At 36.7% G+C, this 18,899-nt stretch overlaps 1 protein-coding gene across 4 annotated transcripts in view; it reads left to right on the top strand.

The window, feature by feature from the left end:
• The window catches only part of HTT (huntingtin), a 79,108-nt gene extending 60,614 nt beyond the window's left edge, over positions 1-18,494 (top strand). For 3 of the 4 annotated variants that reach the window (XM_048941342.1, XM_048941341.1, XM_048941340.1), the window contains 17 exons: positions 263-358; positions 1,208-1,395; positions 2,560-2,686; positions 3,113-3,213; positions 3,898-4,052; positions 4,423-4,562; positions 4,718-4,800; positions 5,610-5,740; positions 5,935-6,064; positions 6,817-6,972; positions 8,362-8,552; positions 9,359-9,473; positions 9,698-9,911; positions 10,069-10,174; positions 12,241-12,403; positions 13,026-13,186; positions 13,934-18,494. In XM_048941342.1, coding sequence (XP_048797299.1) covers positions 263-358; positions 1,208-1,395; positions 2,560-2,686; positions 3,113-3,213; positions 3,898-4,052; positions 4,423-4,562; positions 4,718-4,800; positions 5,610-5,740; positions 5,935-6,064; positions 6,817-6,972; positions 8,362-8,552; positions 9,359-9,473; positions 9,698-9,911; positions 10,069-10,174; positions 12,241-12,403; positions 13,026-13,186; positions 13,934-14,147 — 2,471 coding nt within the window. In that variant the 3' untranslated portion in view covers positions 14,148-18,494. The remainder of the gene's footprint in view (positions 1-262; positions 359-1,207; positions 1,396-2,559; positions 2,687-3,112; positions 3,214-3,897; positions 4,053-4,422; positions 4,563-4,717; positions 4,801-5,609; positions 5,741-5,934; positions 6,065-6,816; positions 6,973-8,361; positions 8,553-9,358; positions 9,474-9,697; positions 9,912-10,068; positions 10,175-12,240; positions 12,404-13,025; positions 13,187-13,933) is intronic. The other variant, XR_007376226.1, reaches the window with a different exon arrangement.
• The last annotated feature ends 405 nt before the right edge of the window (positions 18,495-18,899 follow it).

Genomic DNA, 18,899 nt, shown 5'->3' with positions numbered 1-18,899 from the left:
TTCCACTGATTCAATGCTAGGTGTTTGCAGTATATCCTGTGAGTCCTTTCCAGTCACTTCTGTGATGCTTTATTTTAAGTGTTTTAATTTAACACTTCAGACTTTGTGTTTATTTTTGATCTCAGCAAGAGCCTTGGAAATGTAAATTTTTTACTGCTGTAAGTAAAAAAAAAAAAAATTAAAAATTAAAAAAGGGTGTATGATATTAAAAAGATGATATTTAAAAGATACTACCATTATATATATTTTTCTCTAAATTCAGTTGCAGTTGAACCTGGAAATCAACTTCTTAGTCCAGAAAGAAAGAAGAATGTTTCAAAAGGCTTAAATGAGAATGAAGTTGATTCAAACATGCACAGTAAGTAAACATTGAATTCCACGTTTGTTTTAGATTTTCACAAAAGAAAAATTTCAGTTACTGATTTTTTTTTTTTTTTAACAAGATTTCATCTGAAAGCTTCTATTTGATAAATGATTATCAGGTATAGATTGACAGTTTTCATACATGCATTTTTTACTTGAAAGCTTGAAACGTTAATGGAGATTTTTCTTTGGGCAGTTTTGTCAGCTGTGCAGCATTGTGCAGACTGAGCTTTCTAAAATGCTGTAGGATTTTTAAATTTCCCATGAGGGTAGAATCTGAAAATTAACATATCTTTAAAAACAAATGACAGATTCATTTTCTGTCTTTCTGCTCTAATGGGAGTACAGTACTGGGTGAAAGTCAAGTCCTCTAGAATGGTCAGCATTGTCTTCTATATCCAGCTGTGGTTGTTTAGTGTAAGATTTCATTTCCATGTAGAGAATGGACCTGTTTATCAGATCTAGCTCAGAGCCAGCTATGAAAGTGCTCTCTTATGAGATGAGTTTCATCACTATACATTGTAAGAAAAGCTCTGTTCAATGTGGCTTGCTTTTGCTGGGGTTAGGAAACTTGCATATTTTCTGCTTTTCTTGCATGTTTTTCTGGCAGATCTCAGCTATTGATATTCTCTAGCACTGAGACTGGCAAGCAATACAAAGAATTGCAGGGGAGGTGGTGGTATAGCTAACTGCTATAGAACGTTTTTTTGTCTATGTCCTCAGCGTGGTTTTGTACTGCTTAGCATATATTTTAATTAAGCTTTTATACTTCTTTTTATATGAATTTAACTGGTGTGTTTTGAAATAGATTCATAAAAATAAATTTCTTTTTCTCCCCCAAAAGAAGTGAAACACGTTACTGCAGCTTGTGAAATGATAGCTGAGATGGTGGAATGTTTGCAGACTGCTCTGGCTTTGGGTCATCATAGAAACAGCAGTATCCCAGCATTTCTTACTCCTGTTCTCAAGAATATCATCATCAGTTTAGCAAGGCTGCCTCTAGTGAACAGTTACACAAGAGTGCCTCCCTTGGTATGTTCATTATGTTTAATTTTCAGGCTCTAAAATCTTCTGGAGAACTTTTTGCATAAACAAACCAGACGGCATCTTAACTTATATATTATTAGGACTCGAGCAGTATCTGGTTTGATCACCCAGTTTAGGTTTTGAAACTCTAAATAGTAAAACATTGTAAAGATATGAAACAAAGTGATGAAGTAAGAATTCTAACTAGAAAGGGGTGTAATTTGCTCCTTACGTTCTTGGATGAATATCCAGGCAGTAATTGAAAGAAAATTAGGCAAGGATTTGGGATTTTTTTATAGGGTTTAATATTTCCTTCTGTTCTGCAATATTGTTAACCTGGAAAGAGTGCAAAATATACATGGATGTCTTTGACATTGATTCACAAGTTCATTTGATGGCATGCTAAGTAAGTACCACAGTGGTGCAGGTGGTGCCAGTGTCTAAACTAAGTCAGGTGTTCAGTGGTGGTACCATGGCATCCCAAGCAGGTACTTCTAGATTGTGCATTTTTCCTAAGTTACTGTAGATCCTTTGGACAAAGTATTTCAGTCTCTCCTTTTTGGCAGACATGATGTGGATTTAATAACACTTTATGATTACCTCAAAAGTATTGTTAATGTTGTGAAATGATTTCAAGTTGATATATTAAAAATCATCTGAAATGTATCTAAGTTCTTATGAGGTGAAGCAGAAGTGGATTTCCTGATCCCTATGTAGAGTTTCTCAGCACTGTGTTTATGAGGGGATGGCAAAAGATACTAATTTCATAAATGAAGACTTCTTTGACCTCTCTCAGATGCATCTTTATGCTCCTTTAGCCATCTGTTATTTGTTATCCCTGTATTACTATACTCAATCCAGGTCTTACCTGGTACTTAGCATAACTTAAGTTTTAAACTGAAGTATGTGACAGCAACATTTTCTTTAATGCTTTAGCTCAGAAGGTAGGATTAAATAATTAATTCATAGTGAGAAATATGCAGAGAAAAAGTGCAAAATGTGCTACTTGCATTAGCTATGTAATCTTTCTGTATGTTTTTTTTATTTGGAGAATTATTTTACTGATTTGTGTCTCATTGCATTTGAATAGTGTTATATGCAAGTATTATTGTCATGTTAGTGCTGTTACTGTTTTGGAACAGTAATAATCTTTCTTACTTTGTATTTCAGGTCTGGAAATTAGGCTGGTCGCCAAAGCCTGCAGGTGACTTTGGCACAGTTTTTCCTGAAATCCCAGTAGAATTTCTTCAAGAAAAAGAAATCTTTAAAGAGTTCATCTATCGCATTAACACACTAGGTATGTACAAAATTAAAATTGAATGCAGTTGGCTCTTACTGAGCATTTTGCCTGTGCTGTGAAGTTAGCAGATGACTGAGTTTGGTGCTACATTAGTCCTCAAAGAAAGTCCAGCTTTTGGATGCTTCTCTATTTTGAAAACCTGATAGATGCCATACTTTTTAACACTGGACAGTCAAAATATCTATATGTATGGTAAAATAGGAAAGGAAAAAAAAAAAGAACCTGATATGAAGATGGCATTGTTCAGAGCCCTTCCAATTTTTTATTTTCTAAAATAGAACAGTTTATAATTAATTTGTAATGATTACAAAAATTCTCAGTTGAAGAGGAAGCGGTATGAAATAGCACATTGTTTTCACAGATTTAATGTTTCATGTTTAGTTTTGTATTAAGACACAAATGGCTTTTGCTGTGTTTTCTTAGGATGGATCAGCCGTACCCAGTTTGAAGAGACTTGGGCTACTTTACTTGGTGTACTTGTGACTCAGCCTATTGTAATGGACCAAGAAGAGAACCAACAAGAGGTAATGTTGCTCACTGAGTGCTTTTTAAATTAAATTTTAATTGGAACTAAGGAAAGCTGTTTCTGTTAATAAGTCTGTCAAACAGAAAAGTAGTGACCAAAATGGAGAGACTACTTCTGGTTGTAGTTCCTTGTCTGCATGTCCATGTGAGTTTAGGCCTGTCAATCAGTGGTGCTAAATACTGAATCTGTAGCATTGTGGTTTGAAAGCAGCATTAGAGTAATGACTGTATCTAGTTAAAGATACCCAGAAAAATGCTGCTGAAAAATCAGTGATCAGTTTGAGTTGTTTTCCTAAAAGTGTTGTGAATAAAATTAGCTAATGTGGAAACTTCAGAAGCTATCCAACTCAGATTTGGTCTCATTTGATGCTTTGTTTCAACAGGAAACTAATGGATTGGTTCAAACAAGAAAAATATACAATTTGAACGCTCTGAAATGGACACCTATAGGTTTTAATGCTGTTAGGATAAGAGTGTCCATGTAGAATTTCAGTGATGGAAGGATGCCTCTCCATCTAGTTGCTGTGCATTGCATGCATTGCGCCTGTCAGTGTCAGCTAGATAGCTAGATATCTGGCTAGGAGGAAGTCTAGTAGCCAGGCTTGTTAATGGTAATTTATATTCAGGGTTTTCAGGACTCTTTTTTTTTTTCCGATTCAAATTACAGTAAGTTCATTTTACAGGAAGATACAGAGAGGACCCAAATTAATGTTCTTGCAGTACAAGCCATAACTTCCTTGGTGCTGAGTGCAATGACAATACCTGTTGCAGGCAATCCAGCAGTCAGTTGTTTGGAACAGCAGCCTCGCAACAAAGCTTTAAAAGCTCTGGACACAAGGTATTTTTTTTCCACTTACTTGGAAGTGTGTGAATTTATACTTGTGAGTAATATGTGGTTACATTTAGCTTAATCTATCTATAGCAAAAATGCACCGACTGTATTTTTTTTAATGTGTGTATAAAAGTAGATCTGTTTGCACAGAAGTCGCAATAAACTTGCTGAGTAAAAAGACAGTATCTGGAAGAAGAGAATGAATGTAAAATCTAGTCAACAGTGTGCAGAATGTATCTCTAAACATTTCTCAGTTTTAGCATCCCTTAAAATGCCAGTAAGCGTAGATGCGCAACATTGTAGAGTAAGCTAGTCAGACTTGCACAAAATTGTTAAAGGGAAAATCTGCTTTAATCAATTTCTGTTGGGTTTTCAGGTTTGGGAGGAAGCTAAGTGTTATCAGGGGAATTGTTGAACAAGAAATCCAAGCAATGGTATCTAAGAGAGATAATATTGCTACTCATCACTTATATCAAGCTTGGGACCCTGTTCCATCACTTTCTCCTGTTAGTACAGGTAGGTGCCTTTGTTGGGGTGAGGGAGTAAATTTCTCTTCAAGTAAAAAGTAGAAATGATGCTGTTAGGAATTTGAAACCCAGTTTGCAAGAAAATAAGCCATTTTAATATATATATATATATATATTTTAAAATTGCCTTCTGTTTTGCTTTAGGTGCTCTTATCAGCCATGAAAAACTCTTATTGCAAATCAATACTGAACGAGAAATAGGAGATATGGATTATAAACTGGGGCAGGTTTGTTAAAACTTAACTTTGAACTTGACTTTTATTACATTTTCTTCTAATTCTTGAAAATCCAGATGAGAAATGTTGCTTAACATCAAGTTTAAATGAAGGCCTCTGACATTAAGAGTAGATAATAATTGCATGATTCCTCTCAGCCAGTTAATCCACCTCTCAGAAGTTTTGCTTTTGTGTGTGTGCTCGGCCTTTGAGCCAGCTATGGAATTATTCTACTCTTCAGCCCTATGTGTTAAAAAGCCCATGTGGTATTAGGCTTAACTTCAGCTTTTGGATTTTAATTTGCTATTGCAAGCATACAGCTGTTCTTAGGAAAAGAGAAATTACTGGACAACTGTGCAGTGTTGTTTTAACTTTAAATGCTTAGGGATTTTCTTAAATTTTATAAAGAAAACCTGAAGAACATAGAGGCTTTCTTTATAGATAGCCTGAGTGAAAGTAATTAACATTGCATTCTGTTCTCGTTTCAGAAGAAAGGTTAAATTGCAATTAGTTTGAGTTGCAGTCATTACTGTTCTTAATTATTTCCTTGCTCAGTATGAATTGCAAATACATTCACTTTGCTTTAGATTTAGGATCTAATATGTTAACTTTGAATGATGTGTGCACATCGTACCAAGTTCAACTAAAACACTGAAAAAGGTTTAAGGAAATTGTGATGTGCAGTTCATGTAGGTGATGTTTGAAGCTATGTTCACGTGCTGTAATTTAAATGAAAAATATACTGGACTTCTGGAATTTTACTAATCTGACTGAGGACATTGATGAATTCCCTTTTTTTTTTTTTTCAATCTTGCTGTAAGGTCTCTATACATTCCATATGGTTAGGAAATAATATCACTCCATTGAGAGAAGAAGAGTGGGGTGAGGATGAGGAAGATGAGAATGATGTACCTGTTCCTTCCTCACCACCAACCTCTCCTATTAACACCAGGTATGTTGTTTCTCCTTTAACTTATCAAATAACCTTTTATATAATCAAAATTCAGAGTTGAGTAAAACAGCTTTTTTAATTGGACACTGGATGCAAATAAGATAAAAATGTAAGTACTGAAACCTTTTTTAACCTGAGCATTTTGACAGAACTTAAGAACAGCCGTTTTAACCTTTGCTTATCGTGCTTTGCAGGAAGCATCGGGCTGGTGTAGATATACATTCTTGTTCTCAGTTCTTACTTGAACTGTATAGTCAGTGGATATTGCCATCAAACCCTAACAAGAGAACGCCAGTCATATTGATCAGTGAAGTTGTGCGATCAGTAAGTCTAAAATATTGTTCTGAATTGTTGAGTGTATGTTAACAAATCTTTGGAGTTAAACATCATTTGTAAAGGATCTTTTAATATGTAAGAAATGCTGACTTTAAAAAAAAAAAAAAAAGAAAAGTTTTTTTTCTTGGCATTGATATTACATGGTTAGTGTGGAAATATAACTTGTGCAATTGTAACATTACAACATTTGAAACAATGTAAGCACCTGAATTTGAGTATTTTGCTACTGCATTACAGACATCCTAATGTCATGTGACAGTCCTTTTCAAATTGATTGTTTACAATAAACATATTTCAGGGTTCTGCTTATTCTTTCTCCCTAAAAAAAAAAGTCAAAAAACAATGTATTGAAGGACTAAAGTGACAAAGTATACAAGCAAGAGTAAAGAATGTGTTTTGATAGGCATTATGTGCTGATAAGGAGGCCTAGATTAAACTGTCTTTGCAGATTATGTATTGTGTAGTTTTGGGAGTTCTAACACACTGTAAGTGGCAGCATTCATTCGTTTTACAGAATTACTTACTGTAGTGGATTTGATTTTGTAAACTTTGTGGGGGAAAAAAAGGATCATTTTGAGGTAATTTTTTACTGGGATGGATGGTAGAATTCTGCACCAGTTAATAGTTGGTTTTCCAAACATCTGGTCAATTAAAGGATATTTGCTAGCAATTAAAGGAGATGCCTCTTCTAAGGGACTACTAAAGGGCTTTTTGTGTGTTCAATTTTAATTTGTGCGTAGCTCCTGGCAGTGTCGGACTTATTTACAGAAAGAAATCAGTTTGAGATGATGTATACAACGTTGACAGAACTGCGAAAGGTGCATCCATCAGAAGATGAGATTCTTATACAGTATTTGATACCAGCTACTTGTAAGGCTGCAGCTGTTCTTGGGATGGTAAGGAATTCTCATGGAAACTTATTTCAAATTGATGACTGTAGGTGTACTAGTCCTTATCTTCCACTGCAAAATCTGACAGTTGTTGATCTTTCTTGTATTAAGATACAAAGACACTTGACTTGATGGTCCTGTATCTCTTTTCTTTCCCTTGCTCTTTTTATTTTTATTTTTTACTTCTGTTGTGTCACTCCATATTTAGGGAATGGACATTTAGCAATGCAAATTAATGTTACTCTCTTTAACTATGTATGCCAGAGAAGAATAGTATCTTTCAATGGACATTTCAGAGAGTACTACTCCTGAAAAAAAAAATGATACTTTTTGAGCTAACGCTTCTATAAACTCCATATGAAACTAACATAACACTGCATTGATAATAGTGATAAGGAATGTTTTGAAACGTTTTGGGACAGTAGTTTGAGTAGCTACTGCTGCAGCACCTGTACTGTGGGGAGTGCTGTGTGTGGAAATGATGCCAGGCATACTAAAGGAGTTGCAGAGATCATCTTGTTCTGACTGTGCTGCAATTACCCACTCAGTGAGTTAATGACACTTTCTCACAAGTGAACAGCTGCATATCTCTGTAAGTGGGAGAAAATAAAAGGTTAATTCCAGTCGAGGGCTGCATGCTGTCCCATGCTCTGTCATGTTCAAAACTTGCTTAAAAAGAGCAACTAAGATCACATGTTTTAAAACTGGCCTGTATCTTAGATGCTTCACAAATAACAAAATAAAGTAAAATAAATAATTTCTACTAAATACTTAGAATACATTGCAAGAAAAATAAGACTTCACTGTTCAAATCTAGCAGTACAGGATGGTTTTTAGGTATTCTAGTAGGCTGTTGTATTTTGGTAAAGTATACTATACTAGCTAAATGTAGGAGTGATGGACAGAAAGATGTGCAGAACTAGGTGCTGTTGGTTTTGGGGAAAAAAAATAAGTGGAAGCACCCTACTATTAGTTGAGTAGATGGCAGAGTATTTGTTTGTACACAGGCTGTTACACTTACCAGCTTTTAAAACAGTTTAGGAGCTTGATGATTCTTCAAGTCCCTTCCAACACAAGCTATTCTATAATTCTGACAGTTTCCAGCCCAAGATCTATAAGCAGTGAATCCCTAATAGCATGTATAACTATGCACACTTTGTTGGTTATAAATTATGGGATAGCGTGTATTATTCGTAGCAGATTATTTTGATAGCATAAATTCAGTCAGTTAATCTGCAAATCATCTCCTATCTGATGTATTACCCTGTGACATTGATTCAAAGTACTATTTTGAGCCAGTCTCTGTTTTGCTAATCTTTAATTTTTCCAGGTATTTCCAAACGGCAACATTTATCAGTTTTCATTTGTAATAAGTACTTCTTTTGAATGTTTTAGGATAAAGCTGTGGCTGAACCAGTAAGTCGACTGCTGGAATCTACCTTAAGAAGCACTCATATGCCCAGTCGAATCGGGGCTCTGCATGGAATTCTTTATATCCTTGAGTGTGACCTCCTCGATGAGACAGCAAAGCAACTCATTCCAATCATCTGCGAGTATTTACTCTCCAATTTGAGAGCAGTAGCACAGTAAGACTTTTCTCTCCTCCCACCATCTTCTTAATATAAGTGAGAGGTTTTGTTTAAGTGAAAGAATACATGTGTAAGTAAACTAGCTTACTTTAGTCTGACTTTTAAAAACTAACCAAAAAAAATAGTTTATAAAGATTTTTAGGCTTGCTTTATTGGAACTAGGAAAAGCTAGGAATAGCTTTTCTTGCAGTGCCACTCTTTCTGTGTCTGACTGGATCTGTTCCATGCTGATGTGCTGCATGCTCCTTTATGGTTTGCCATGTTCACTCCTTTTTAGAGCAGGAGTTTTTTTAATTGTTTCAGACAGCTCAAGTTCTTGTCATTTTCTTTGAAACTTTACAAATGAAAATTAGCCAGCTTAAGATTTTATTTACAGAACTTTTTTAGTTACTTGAGAGTGAAGTGAGAAAGCTGTTTTCTCAGACTCTTGTCTCTGGTAAATTGTGCTCCCTAAACCTTTTGTTACTTTTCTGTCAAAGTCATACTTCTTGATTGACCTTTACAGGATCAGTAATGGAATAAATTTCATCTAAACAAGTGAAGCACTGATAGTTTGAAATTATATTGCTGAAAAAATATTTGGGAATGTTGCACTGACTTTCCATGAAAACTATTGCTCCCTTACAGTATGTGACAAGTTTGTGCAAATCACTTGGAGATGCATTGTGCAGTTTACAGTTTAAAAACAGCATAAATTTGATGTGCAAAAAATACCTGCTATTTCTAGGGCTTGTTTGTATTGTCTCAATTCCTGACCTCGATAACTTATGTAAGTAACTACTAGTGTTTTTTCTTATTTACAGTTGTGTGACTGTCCATAACCAACAGCATATCTTAGTAATGTGTGCAGCTGCATTCTATTTGATAGAGAACTATCCACTTGATGTAGGACCTGAATTCTCTGCAGGAATTATACAGGTATGTTGTAATTCCCACAATCACAGCTAATTATGTAACTTGGGATCACCCACCATATGATATCTTTAACTCTTGACTTAATTTTTGTGACGTAAGCTTTATTTTCATCAGGCTTCCTTTAAACAGCAGTCCTACATGCAGTTCCTCACAGAAGAGTTGTAAAAGCACGCTGCTAGAAGGTGACCTCAAAAAAACAAGCAGATGGCTTTTTTTCTGTATTTCAGATGTGCGGAGTCATGGTGTCTGGAAGTGATGAATCAACACCATCCATTATTTACCACTGTGTCCTGAGGGGATTAGAACGACTCCTCCTTTCAGAGCAGCTTTCCAGGCTGGATAGTGAATCTCTGGTTAAACTGAGTGTGGACAGAGTGAATGTGCAGAGCCCCCACAGAGCCATGGCAGCTCTTGGGCTAATGCTGACTTGCATGTACACAGGTATCTTATGTTTTTTAAATACCTTTTGATGTGCTGAAAGACTAGCTTACTAACAGTGCTAATTTTAATTTTTTTTTTCAATTGTTCTTGCTAGCAAGGATAAAAAGGTCTTATTCTGGCATTTGCAGTAAATTTGTAACAAATTATTTTGGTTTAGGAAAGGAAAAAGTCAGCCCCAGTCGTTCCACAGATGCAAATCCTGCAGCCCCCGACAGTGAATCTGTGATCGTGGCTATGGAACGAGTATCTGTTCTTTTTGATAGGTGAGAGGATGAAACCTGGTAAAATGTGTCGTGGGGCACCGATGGGGAAATGATTCTTTGGCACTGTCTCCTCACTTCTCTGACAGTTCTAATATTTAATTAATGTTATTTCTCTGCTTACTGTTGCTTAAAATTGATACTTGTAGTATACACAGTAACACTGATGGAATTGCTGAACACAGCTCAAATGTACAGGAATGTAAATGGAAAACAGACATGTCCTAACTGATCCTCAGTGTTGCACAAACTGTAATACTTTATAAATGTATTTCCAGCTTCCTTCAGGTCAAACTCTTAAGTGCTTTTCAGGATGTCTTCTGTGTAATCAAGGATATAAATCCTAGTTTACGGGAAATAATCTTTGAAACCATCCTTAAGAGTTTAAAACCTCTTTTCCCCTTCCCCCACCCACATGTTGCTCTTTCCAAGGCTGTTAAGTAACTGCAGTGGAAGGGTACAAAACATTTCTGTATTCGCATGGAACTCATTTAATGGAAGTATTTCATAACCCCTGTTCTGATCTGACAATCTCAAGCTGTGTTAAGTGAGCATAGCATGTTAGATTTTGCATAGTAGCTTGTGGCATAATGGCTGGCTTTTTTTTGTGCGGGTTCAGTGGTTTTTCCATAAAACTGGATGAGGTTTCAGTTCTGCACTCAGTGAGAACAGAGCTGGAGCAGTGCTGGAAAAGATCACTCCTAAGAGTTAATAAAACAAACAAGAATACTAGAAGCAGAAAATTTCTTATGATTATTCCCTACAACAGTTACTCACTTGATCTTAGCACATTGACAGATGCAGCATTTATTAGGAAGATGTTCCAATCAGTCTTCATTAAATAAGATAGACTGTAAATTGAAGATTTCTCCCTCTTTACAGTGCTTTTCTCGGTTATATATTAGTCATTCTGGTGTTGATTGAAAAATATGCAAAGATATTATGAATGAAAATCATGGCCTCAAACGCCTCCAGGGATGGGGCATCCACAGCTTCTCTGGACAGCCTGTTCCAGTGCCTTACCACCCTCTGAGTACAGAATTTCTTCCTATTATCTGAATGTCCCATCTTTTAATTTAAAACCATTTCTCCTTGCCCTGTCACTATCAGTAAAAAGTAAGTCTCTCTCCTGTTTATAAGCACCCTTTAAGTAGTGGAAATCCGCAGTGAGGTCTCCCCAGAGCCTCCTCTTCTCCTAATTGAACAAGCACGGTTCCCTCAACCTTTCTGCATAGGAGAGGTGCTCCAGCCTTTGTAGCCTCCTTTGAACCTGCTCCAATCATGTTCTTTTTGTGCTGTTGGCCCCAGGCCTGGATGCAGTACTGCAGATGGGGCCTCACAAGAGCAGAGAGGCACAATCCCCTCCCTCACCTTGCACGCCTCTTTTGATGCAGCCCAGGATACAATTGACCTTCCTGGCTGCAAGTGCACGCTCACGTCTATCTGTTCATCAGAACCCCAAAGTCCTTTGCAGTGCTGGTCTCAATTTGTTCTTCTCCTGCTCTACACAAACCTTGTGCTGGACGCTGGTGAACCTCATTAGGTTCTTGTGGGTCCACTTTGCAAGCTTGTCTCTGGATGGCAGCTCTTCCTTCTGTTATGTCAGCTTCACTCAGCTTAGTGTCGTCTGCAAACTTACTGAGGGTGTGCTCAGTCCCACTTTACAGGTCATTGATAAAGATGTTGAAGAGAATGATCTTTTTTCTGATAATTAGTAGTAGTGATCTCCCTATCTTTTTTTTAATTCTCATTTAACTTCTTCAGCAATTATATTGTGAAATCTTGTTTCTAAACCAGTACTTAAAAAATGTTGGCTACTTGAGAAAGGAAGTGGGAAAAAAAGTTGGGGAGGGGCAGGTGAGGGAATAATTTCTATAGAATTTATTATAGCTTTGTTAGATTTCTTAGGCTAGACTGTTAGTGTAAGATGAGGTGAAGTCTTGATTCTTGTTTAAGACTTGCCTATCTAAAGATGAAAATAAAGTATTCTTCCTATTGCGATTAATTTGAAAACAACAAGATGATCACTGGAGTTAAATAATAAAATGTTATTTTTCTATTCTTTTTAGGATCAGGAAGGGATTTCCTTTTGAAGCTAGAGTAGTGGCCCGGATCCTTCCACAGTTCCTTGATGACTTTTTTCCTCCACAAGATGTAATGAATAAAGTTATCGGAGAATTTCTCTCCAATCAGCAGCCTTATCCACAATTTATGGCAACAGTAGTTTATAAGGTAATGTATATCTATCTTTTTCCTTACGTATTTCAGAGAACTGTTAAGTAAGTGACAGCTCTTCGGTCTTCAGTACTTGAATACAAGGGGCAAATATAATTTTCACTAGATCTAAAAAGCTATTCAGCAGTGTTTGAGGTGTACTGCTGTGAACTTTGTGTTCTGGGGGGAATGGAGGATCTAGAATCACCTTGATAAAGGAAAAATAATGAGAAAATTAATAGCAGGGATTCTGCTGCTCAGATTCTTCTGGTCTTGAGGAGGCACTCCAGGTCATATGGTTCTATGAAACCAGCCAAGCTTCTGGCAGACATAGTTGGGCTTCTTGGTATCTTGTGTTTCATCACCTACGTATTGGACTCGTGCATTGCTTAATAGTGCATGTATGCACCTCCCTTCATGTATTAAAAACAGAGATGCAATGCAGGTCTTGCTTTTTGTGTACTCACTTCAGTTTGCCACAGGTGTCTTAGAGTCCAGTCTGCAGAATCACTTAGAGTTGTCTCCAACAATTCTGTGAATCTCAGAGCTTTGTAGATGAGGTAAACCTTTAAAGGAGAAACTAAACTCCTTCCCATGTCTGTATGTCTTGTCTTTATTCCTACATGAAATATTTTTGCAGGTATTCCAGACACTGCATACCACTGGACAGTCCTCAATGGTCCGTGACTGGGTGATGCTGTCTCTCTCTAATTTCACACAGAGAACACCTGTGGCAATGGCAGTGTGGAGTCTTTCCTGTTTTTTTGTCAGTGCTTCCACCAGTCAATGGATTTCAGCAATGTATCCTAAACAGACTGAATGTGTGTCACTTCTGGGTAAATGTGATTCTGTAAAGGACGCTGATAGTTTAGGAGAGCTTAATACACAATGTAGTACACACACAAAAGAAACCTTAACCAGAATAACAAACTTTTATTCTATCTGTACTGTGCTTGATATTGTCCTTTTGGTACCTCAGGTTTCAGGAAGAAAGAACTTCCAAACAGATTTTTGAGAATACAGTTACCTAAAACTATTTTTTAAATTCCTGTTCCTTGTGACTGTTCAGGTTGATTTGGAAATTCATTACGTTAGGAGGCTTTAAAAAAGCTTCATTGGATATCTTTGCAGTCACTTCTAAATTCTTTGTCTTGTATTCCTCCTACAAAATAAAATATTAAATAAAAAAAAAAAAAAAAGCTGCCTTTCATGACTGGGCAGGAAATAAACAAATGTGATCATGTCTGAAATCTAATGATTCCTCATGACAGCACTGCTCCTTGGCTGTGGGCAGTTCAGACTAATTGCACCATTTCCTCCATTAGGTAGAAACGGCTGCTGGGTTAAAGTAAGTTTCTGGAAATAAAAAATTGTGATAAGCTACTGAAGAAATAGGATTCCTGTAGGAGCAGTTCAGTGAATACATGAAAGTGTTTTTCACGTTGTTAGTGAGTTCAAATATACACCACTTCATTGGAGAGCAGTGTTTAAAGTAGTAAACCAAATATACTCAAATTCTGTCATTTATGACCTTAACTTGTATCTCAGTCTTCCACATATTATCAGCAGAATGGGAAAACTGGAGCAAGTGGATGTTAACATCTTCTGTTTGGTGGCCATGGACTTTTACCGACATCAGATTGATGAAGAATTGGATCGGAGGGCTTTTCAGTCAGTGTTTGAGGTGGTAGCATCTCCAGGAACCCCATATCATCGCCTCCTAACTTGTTTGCAAAATGTCCACAAGGTCACAGCATGCTGAATGTCCTGATGCATAATGAAATTGCATGACTAGCGTTGGAATCTGATACAAACTGTAGGAAATGTGAGATCGAGGAAGTATCTGCGGTTGCATTTGTGATAAACTTGGACCTGCCACTTATTTTCTTCCAGAATGCATGGAGAAGTGTTTTGCAGCACTGAAATCACCTGAAAAATCTAGGGTAGTTTTTTTTGTTCTTGACACGAGGCACCTGTGGGTGGAGTTGTCCACGTTCTACAAGTGATGTTTGGGACTCACCTGAGACAGATTTACTAACTGTAAACTATGAGCAAGTGCTACATGCAAGGTAACTGGTGTTGCTCTTCTTCCTAACGTTCAGCTGAAGCCACTGTGTTGCAGCTGGTAAGAAACCGACAGAAACACTCTGTTATTGCAAGCTGCGTTCATTAGAAAACTTCCTAGTTTTTTATGTACATGTATGTACTGTTGTGTAGTACAAAACAGAGATTGCTGAATTGAATTGTCTCTCCCAAACGAGGACAGCAGAAGGTGGCTTTCATGAGTTACACTTCCAGCATGTAATTCCTCTCCAGACTTTCTTATATCCTGTGGTGCACGTGTTGGTGGTATTGGAGATGTGGTGCACATACGTAACCACACTTTTTTTTTCTGTTTTTTTCCTCTCAGGATTCAAAATTTGAGTACAGTATATCAGTAAAAGAAATTTTAACTTAAATATTTCTATTTCTATATCATGTACAGTATGTAAAATTGTAAGATGTGTGATGCATGAGCTGTGCTGTAATTTGAGGTGAACAGAAGCCACGCTACTGAATGTCTTGACATCTGTATTGTCCTCATTTTTCCTTGTGCTCAAATTTATGTTCTTTTTGAAACTCCATCTTAATGTACAGATTACATCTTGTTTTGCATCTCACTTTTTCTTAAAGCGCTTTAAAACTGGAATATGTTGATTTAATGTGTCTTGAGTGACTGTATTAAGGAGGCATTCTTGTGGTCCACTTGTAGCTTTTGAATTCCTTTATTTTGAGATGTTATGGTAAAAGAGAGGACTAGTTGTTTTGGATCAGCTTTTTGTATACTTAAGAAATGGCTCTTGTCTGTTGCACAGCATTTAAGAGACAATAGTGCAAGCTCCCCAGTAGTCAGTAACCATTTGACCTTTCCTAACTGAGACCATGGGGTCAACTGGATTCAAACCGCTTCTCGCTTTGAACAAATTTATACTAGCAGTTGAGAATCAGAAGGCTGCTGTGGTCTACTTTGGGACTGGTAAAGTGTTAGATTACACAACTGCTTTTATTACCTGCCATACACAATGCTTTAGACACACAGTTTTATAGCACTACACAAGGCAGATTTAGCTTTTACTTACCACCCAAAAAACCCCACTGAGTTGTGAGTTGCATGGGGAGAGCATAGCATTCATCCTCAGTTATATTTGTTCTCATTTTTTAATTATAGGAAAGTGATAGCTGGGTTTTCAGTCACGTCCTATATTTAACCTCTCTTCAACTCCTTATCACACCTTTTGGTGACACTTGGAAAAATGAGATAGTGTTGTCAGGAGGAGCATGTACTTGTATGTATTTCTGTATATAATGTATATGTGGAAATTATACACGTGACAACATTTAATGTATACAGATATGTATATTTGTATTTATTAAACCCATGTATTTAAACTAATTCCAATCTAGACCAAAAATTGTTACTCCTGCCCATAAATTGATTTAAAAGGAACTGTCCACTGCTGTCACTTCCTCTTGAAAAGGCAGAACTGATAACATGGGCAGTAGAAACAACTGTAGACATCGCTGTATTTAGCTCTCTACAGATCTTACTAACTGGAGCAATTATTTCTGCCCTTAGTTGGGTTACTCTTATTTCTTGGGCCACAGCACTGTGGTGATTTTTAAAAGAAGCTGAATAGGAGTTCAGAAAATGATTTAATAGATACTGTTTGAAAGTTTTGAGTTGCATCGAAATTATCTTAATTCTGACAAGAGAATAATTCAAGGCAGTGAGATATAATGCCCTGTGCATTCGTTAAGGGTAGTATAGATCACTCTTCCCTTTTGTAACCACCAATAATCGTTTTGTACTGTAAACCCACACACCAGTCAGTTTTTGTATGATATATAGTTTAAGTGAAGATATTTTTGTAAGCTATTTTCCAAATTTTAAAATAGATTTTAATATATTTTTTAAGCATCAGGTTAGTCATATTCTCACCAACAGTATACGTTGTGTTACAAACTGTTAAATTCTTCGTCATTTTAAGCTCCTCATGATTAACATGGTTGGTTACTTTACCTTGGGAAAACAGGAGCTAGTCCCTTTATGAAACTTTCCAAACCAACCGATTTGGGACTTGCCATAGAATCTTTCCAACCACTGAAAGGAGTGTATTGAACCAAGCAGTCAGCATGGCTGGATGAGAAGCACCTGATGTGACAAAGCCCCTTTCTCTCAAATGACCTTTAAGCAAATACTTCCATTACTCAGTTTTGGGCAAGCTTTAGAGCAGATGCAGTCAGTTTTACACTCGTGGATTCACTGCTAGTAATTACTCCATCTGCTTGGACTTCTCTTGGAGATTTGTCACAGTATATATATACCTCCTGAAACACGTTTCTGGAACTTCTAAAGAACAGCAGCTCCTTTTAGAAGTTCTCAGTGACCTGTAGGGAAGAAGGGCCCTCCTAGTGTGGAAACAGGCACACAAGTAGTGCTTCAAATCTAACATGTCACCTGCAGCACACTTTGCTGTCCTCATCCTGTACTTGCTGTCTCCATTCTCCCTTCTTTTGGGGTGAAATTGTACTTGAAGTCACTCCTTTCTGCTTGTAGTGACAAGAATCAAGATGTCTGTGATGGGGACTGCAACAACAGAACAAAACAGCAGAACAGTGGTCACCAAGAAATCCTGATACTGTATTTAAAGAAAAAAAAAATGCAAAACATTTAAAATAATTTATTATTGAAAGCATTCAGAGTATTTTGTATTCAGAGTATTTTCTTTTCTACTTATGCATTTTGCCAGTTGAAATTGTGAGTGTATTTAAATCTTCTCTTGAGCGTATACTCAGATGTCATTTCTTCCCCAAAGTAAGTGATTGAGCTTTGGTAGGAATGCCTTCTCAGTACCAAGAAGCTTTGTTTCTTAAAAAATAGAGCATTCCTTAAGCATTAAGTAATGATAGGACAGATTTAGATAAATGAAGTGGGGAATGAGTGGAAGCTTTTGGATTAAAAGACATTTGTTCATACTTAATAGATTTACCTTAAGAGCGTTCTGTCTTACCTTTCTCCTTTACAGATGGCTGTTAACTTCATAAAGCAGATAAGGAGGTCGTGTCAGAAGCACTGCAGAGACAGTTCTCCAAGAGCAGCAGACGTATTTTTTTGTCTTACACGTTGGTGGAGCTGTCATACCCAAGCATTTACGCTTCCTAAATAAAAGAAATTTTTAGGTTATAATGAGCAATAAATATAGCAATAAGCAGGCTAATTAAATTTGGTCATTCAAAATCTTACCCAGCGGTTGGAAGGGATGAGGTGGGAGGAAAAGGTGTTGGTTCAAGTACATTCATTGCATAAAACAGACTTTTTCCATGTACAGTCCCAAGTAAAATTTGCACTAATGATAGAAATAACTATGTGACAATGGTAAGTTCTTTGCTCTTTTATTTTAAAAAAAATTCTGGTTACAGGGATACAGATGGTAAAAGTTATAAAGGAGCAAAGTACTTTGGTACTTTAATTTAGATAGTTTCCTTATTTTCAAGTTTAAAAAAAACAAAACAAAAAAAAAAAAAAGCAAGCTGCTGTAAGAACCAGAGTAAGCAATGTAGCAAAATTACTGGGAAGTTCAATATGCTACTCTTACATTGAGATTTCAGGTGAACTCTTTGTGCATGCTACTTTGAAGCATCCATTGAAAAATCTTGAGAATCCCACAGTCATGGCCAGGAGAGCTTCTGTAGTATGCCAGGTTTTAGTTGCGTTCCTGTTGACTGGGTATGAATGCTGCAGAGCATTTGTGAAGCATGCGCTGCTTTCTGTCACGTGCATTTGTGTGAGCTTATCATTCCCACCAGTCTGTGTACACATACCATCAAGTTGGGTCAACCTGGCGAAGGACAAGGCCAAGGCATGTGATGTACAGCACCCTGTGCTGCTGTCTTATAGAGCTCGAGGGCAGTGATGAGCGAAAGCTTGGAGCCCCAACCCAAAGAACAACTGTACTCAAAATAAAAGGAAAGCATATAATTTTAGATGTCTGTTTAAGTTTAAAGAAATGCTGAAAATACTGCAATTTGAAACTAAAAGAGAAAATAAAATACAACTATTGCTGTAAGACATTTTTCTCTGTTTATTTAAAAAAAAAAAAACAAAAACAAAAAAACAACCTTGTTGCATTCTCACTATATTTTTCCCCAGTGTCTTCTTTTCAGCAGCTATCAAATATGGAGTGTTTTAACATTATGCAAGAATACTCGAACTACCTGCAGTTGTAGGTATGCATCAGAATTTCAGTGCTGTTTGCAATAAAAAAGTATTATATTACAACTGAGCTTTATATAGTCACCCTTACCAAAACTTTGAGATCAGAAAATGCAAAATTGAAGCATACAGCTGTATTCTTTGGATGAGGATGTTTTTATCTGCAGCAGTCCTATGGGGGAGATTATGTTACGCTGGAGAAAAAAATGGTTTAACTTGCCTAAGCTTGATTCCCCAGCTGTTAGGCTTTCCATTGGGCCT

The sequence above is a fragment of the Lagopus muta genome, chromosome 4 (assembly GCF_023343835.1).
Source record: "Lagopus muta isolate bLagMut1 chromosome 4, bLagMut1 primary, whole genome shotgun sequence".
In the NCBI taxonomy this organism is placed as follows: Eukaryota; Metazoa; Chordata; class Aves; order Galliformes; family Phasianidae; genus Lagopus; species Lagopus muta.
Note: the sequence above shows the minus strand (reverse complement) of the source record. Positions and strands in the feature narration are given on the sequence as shown.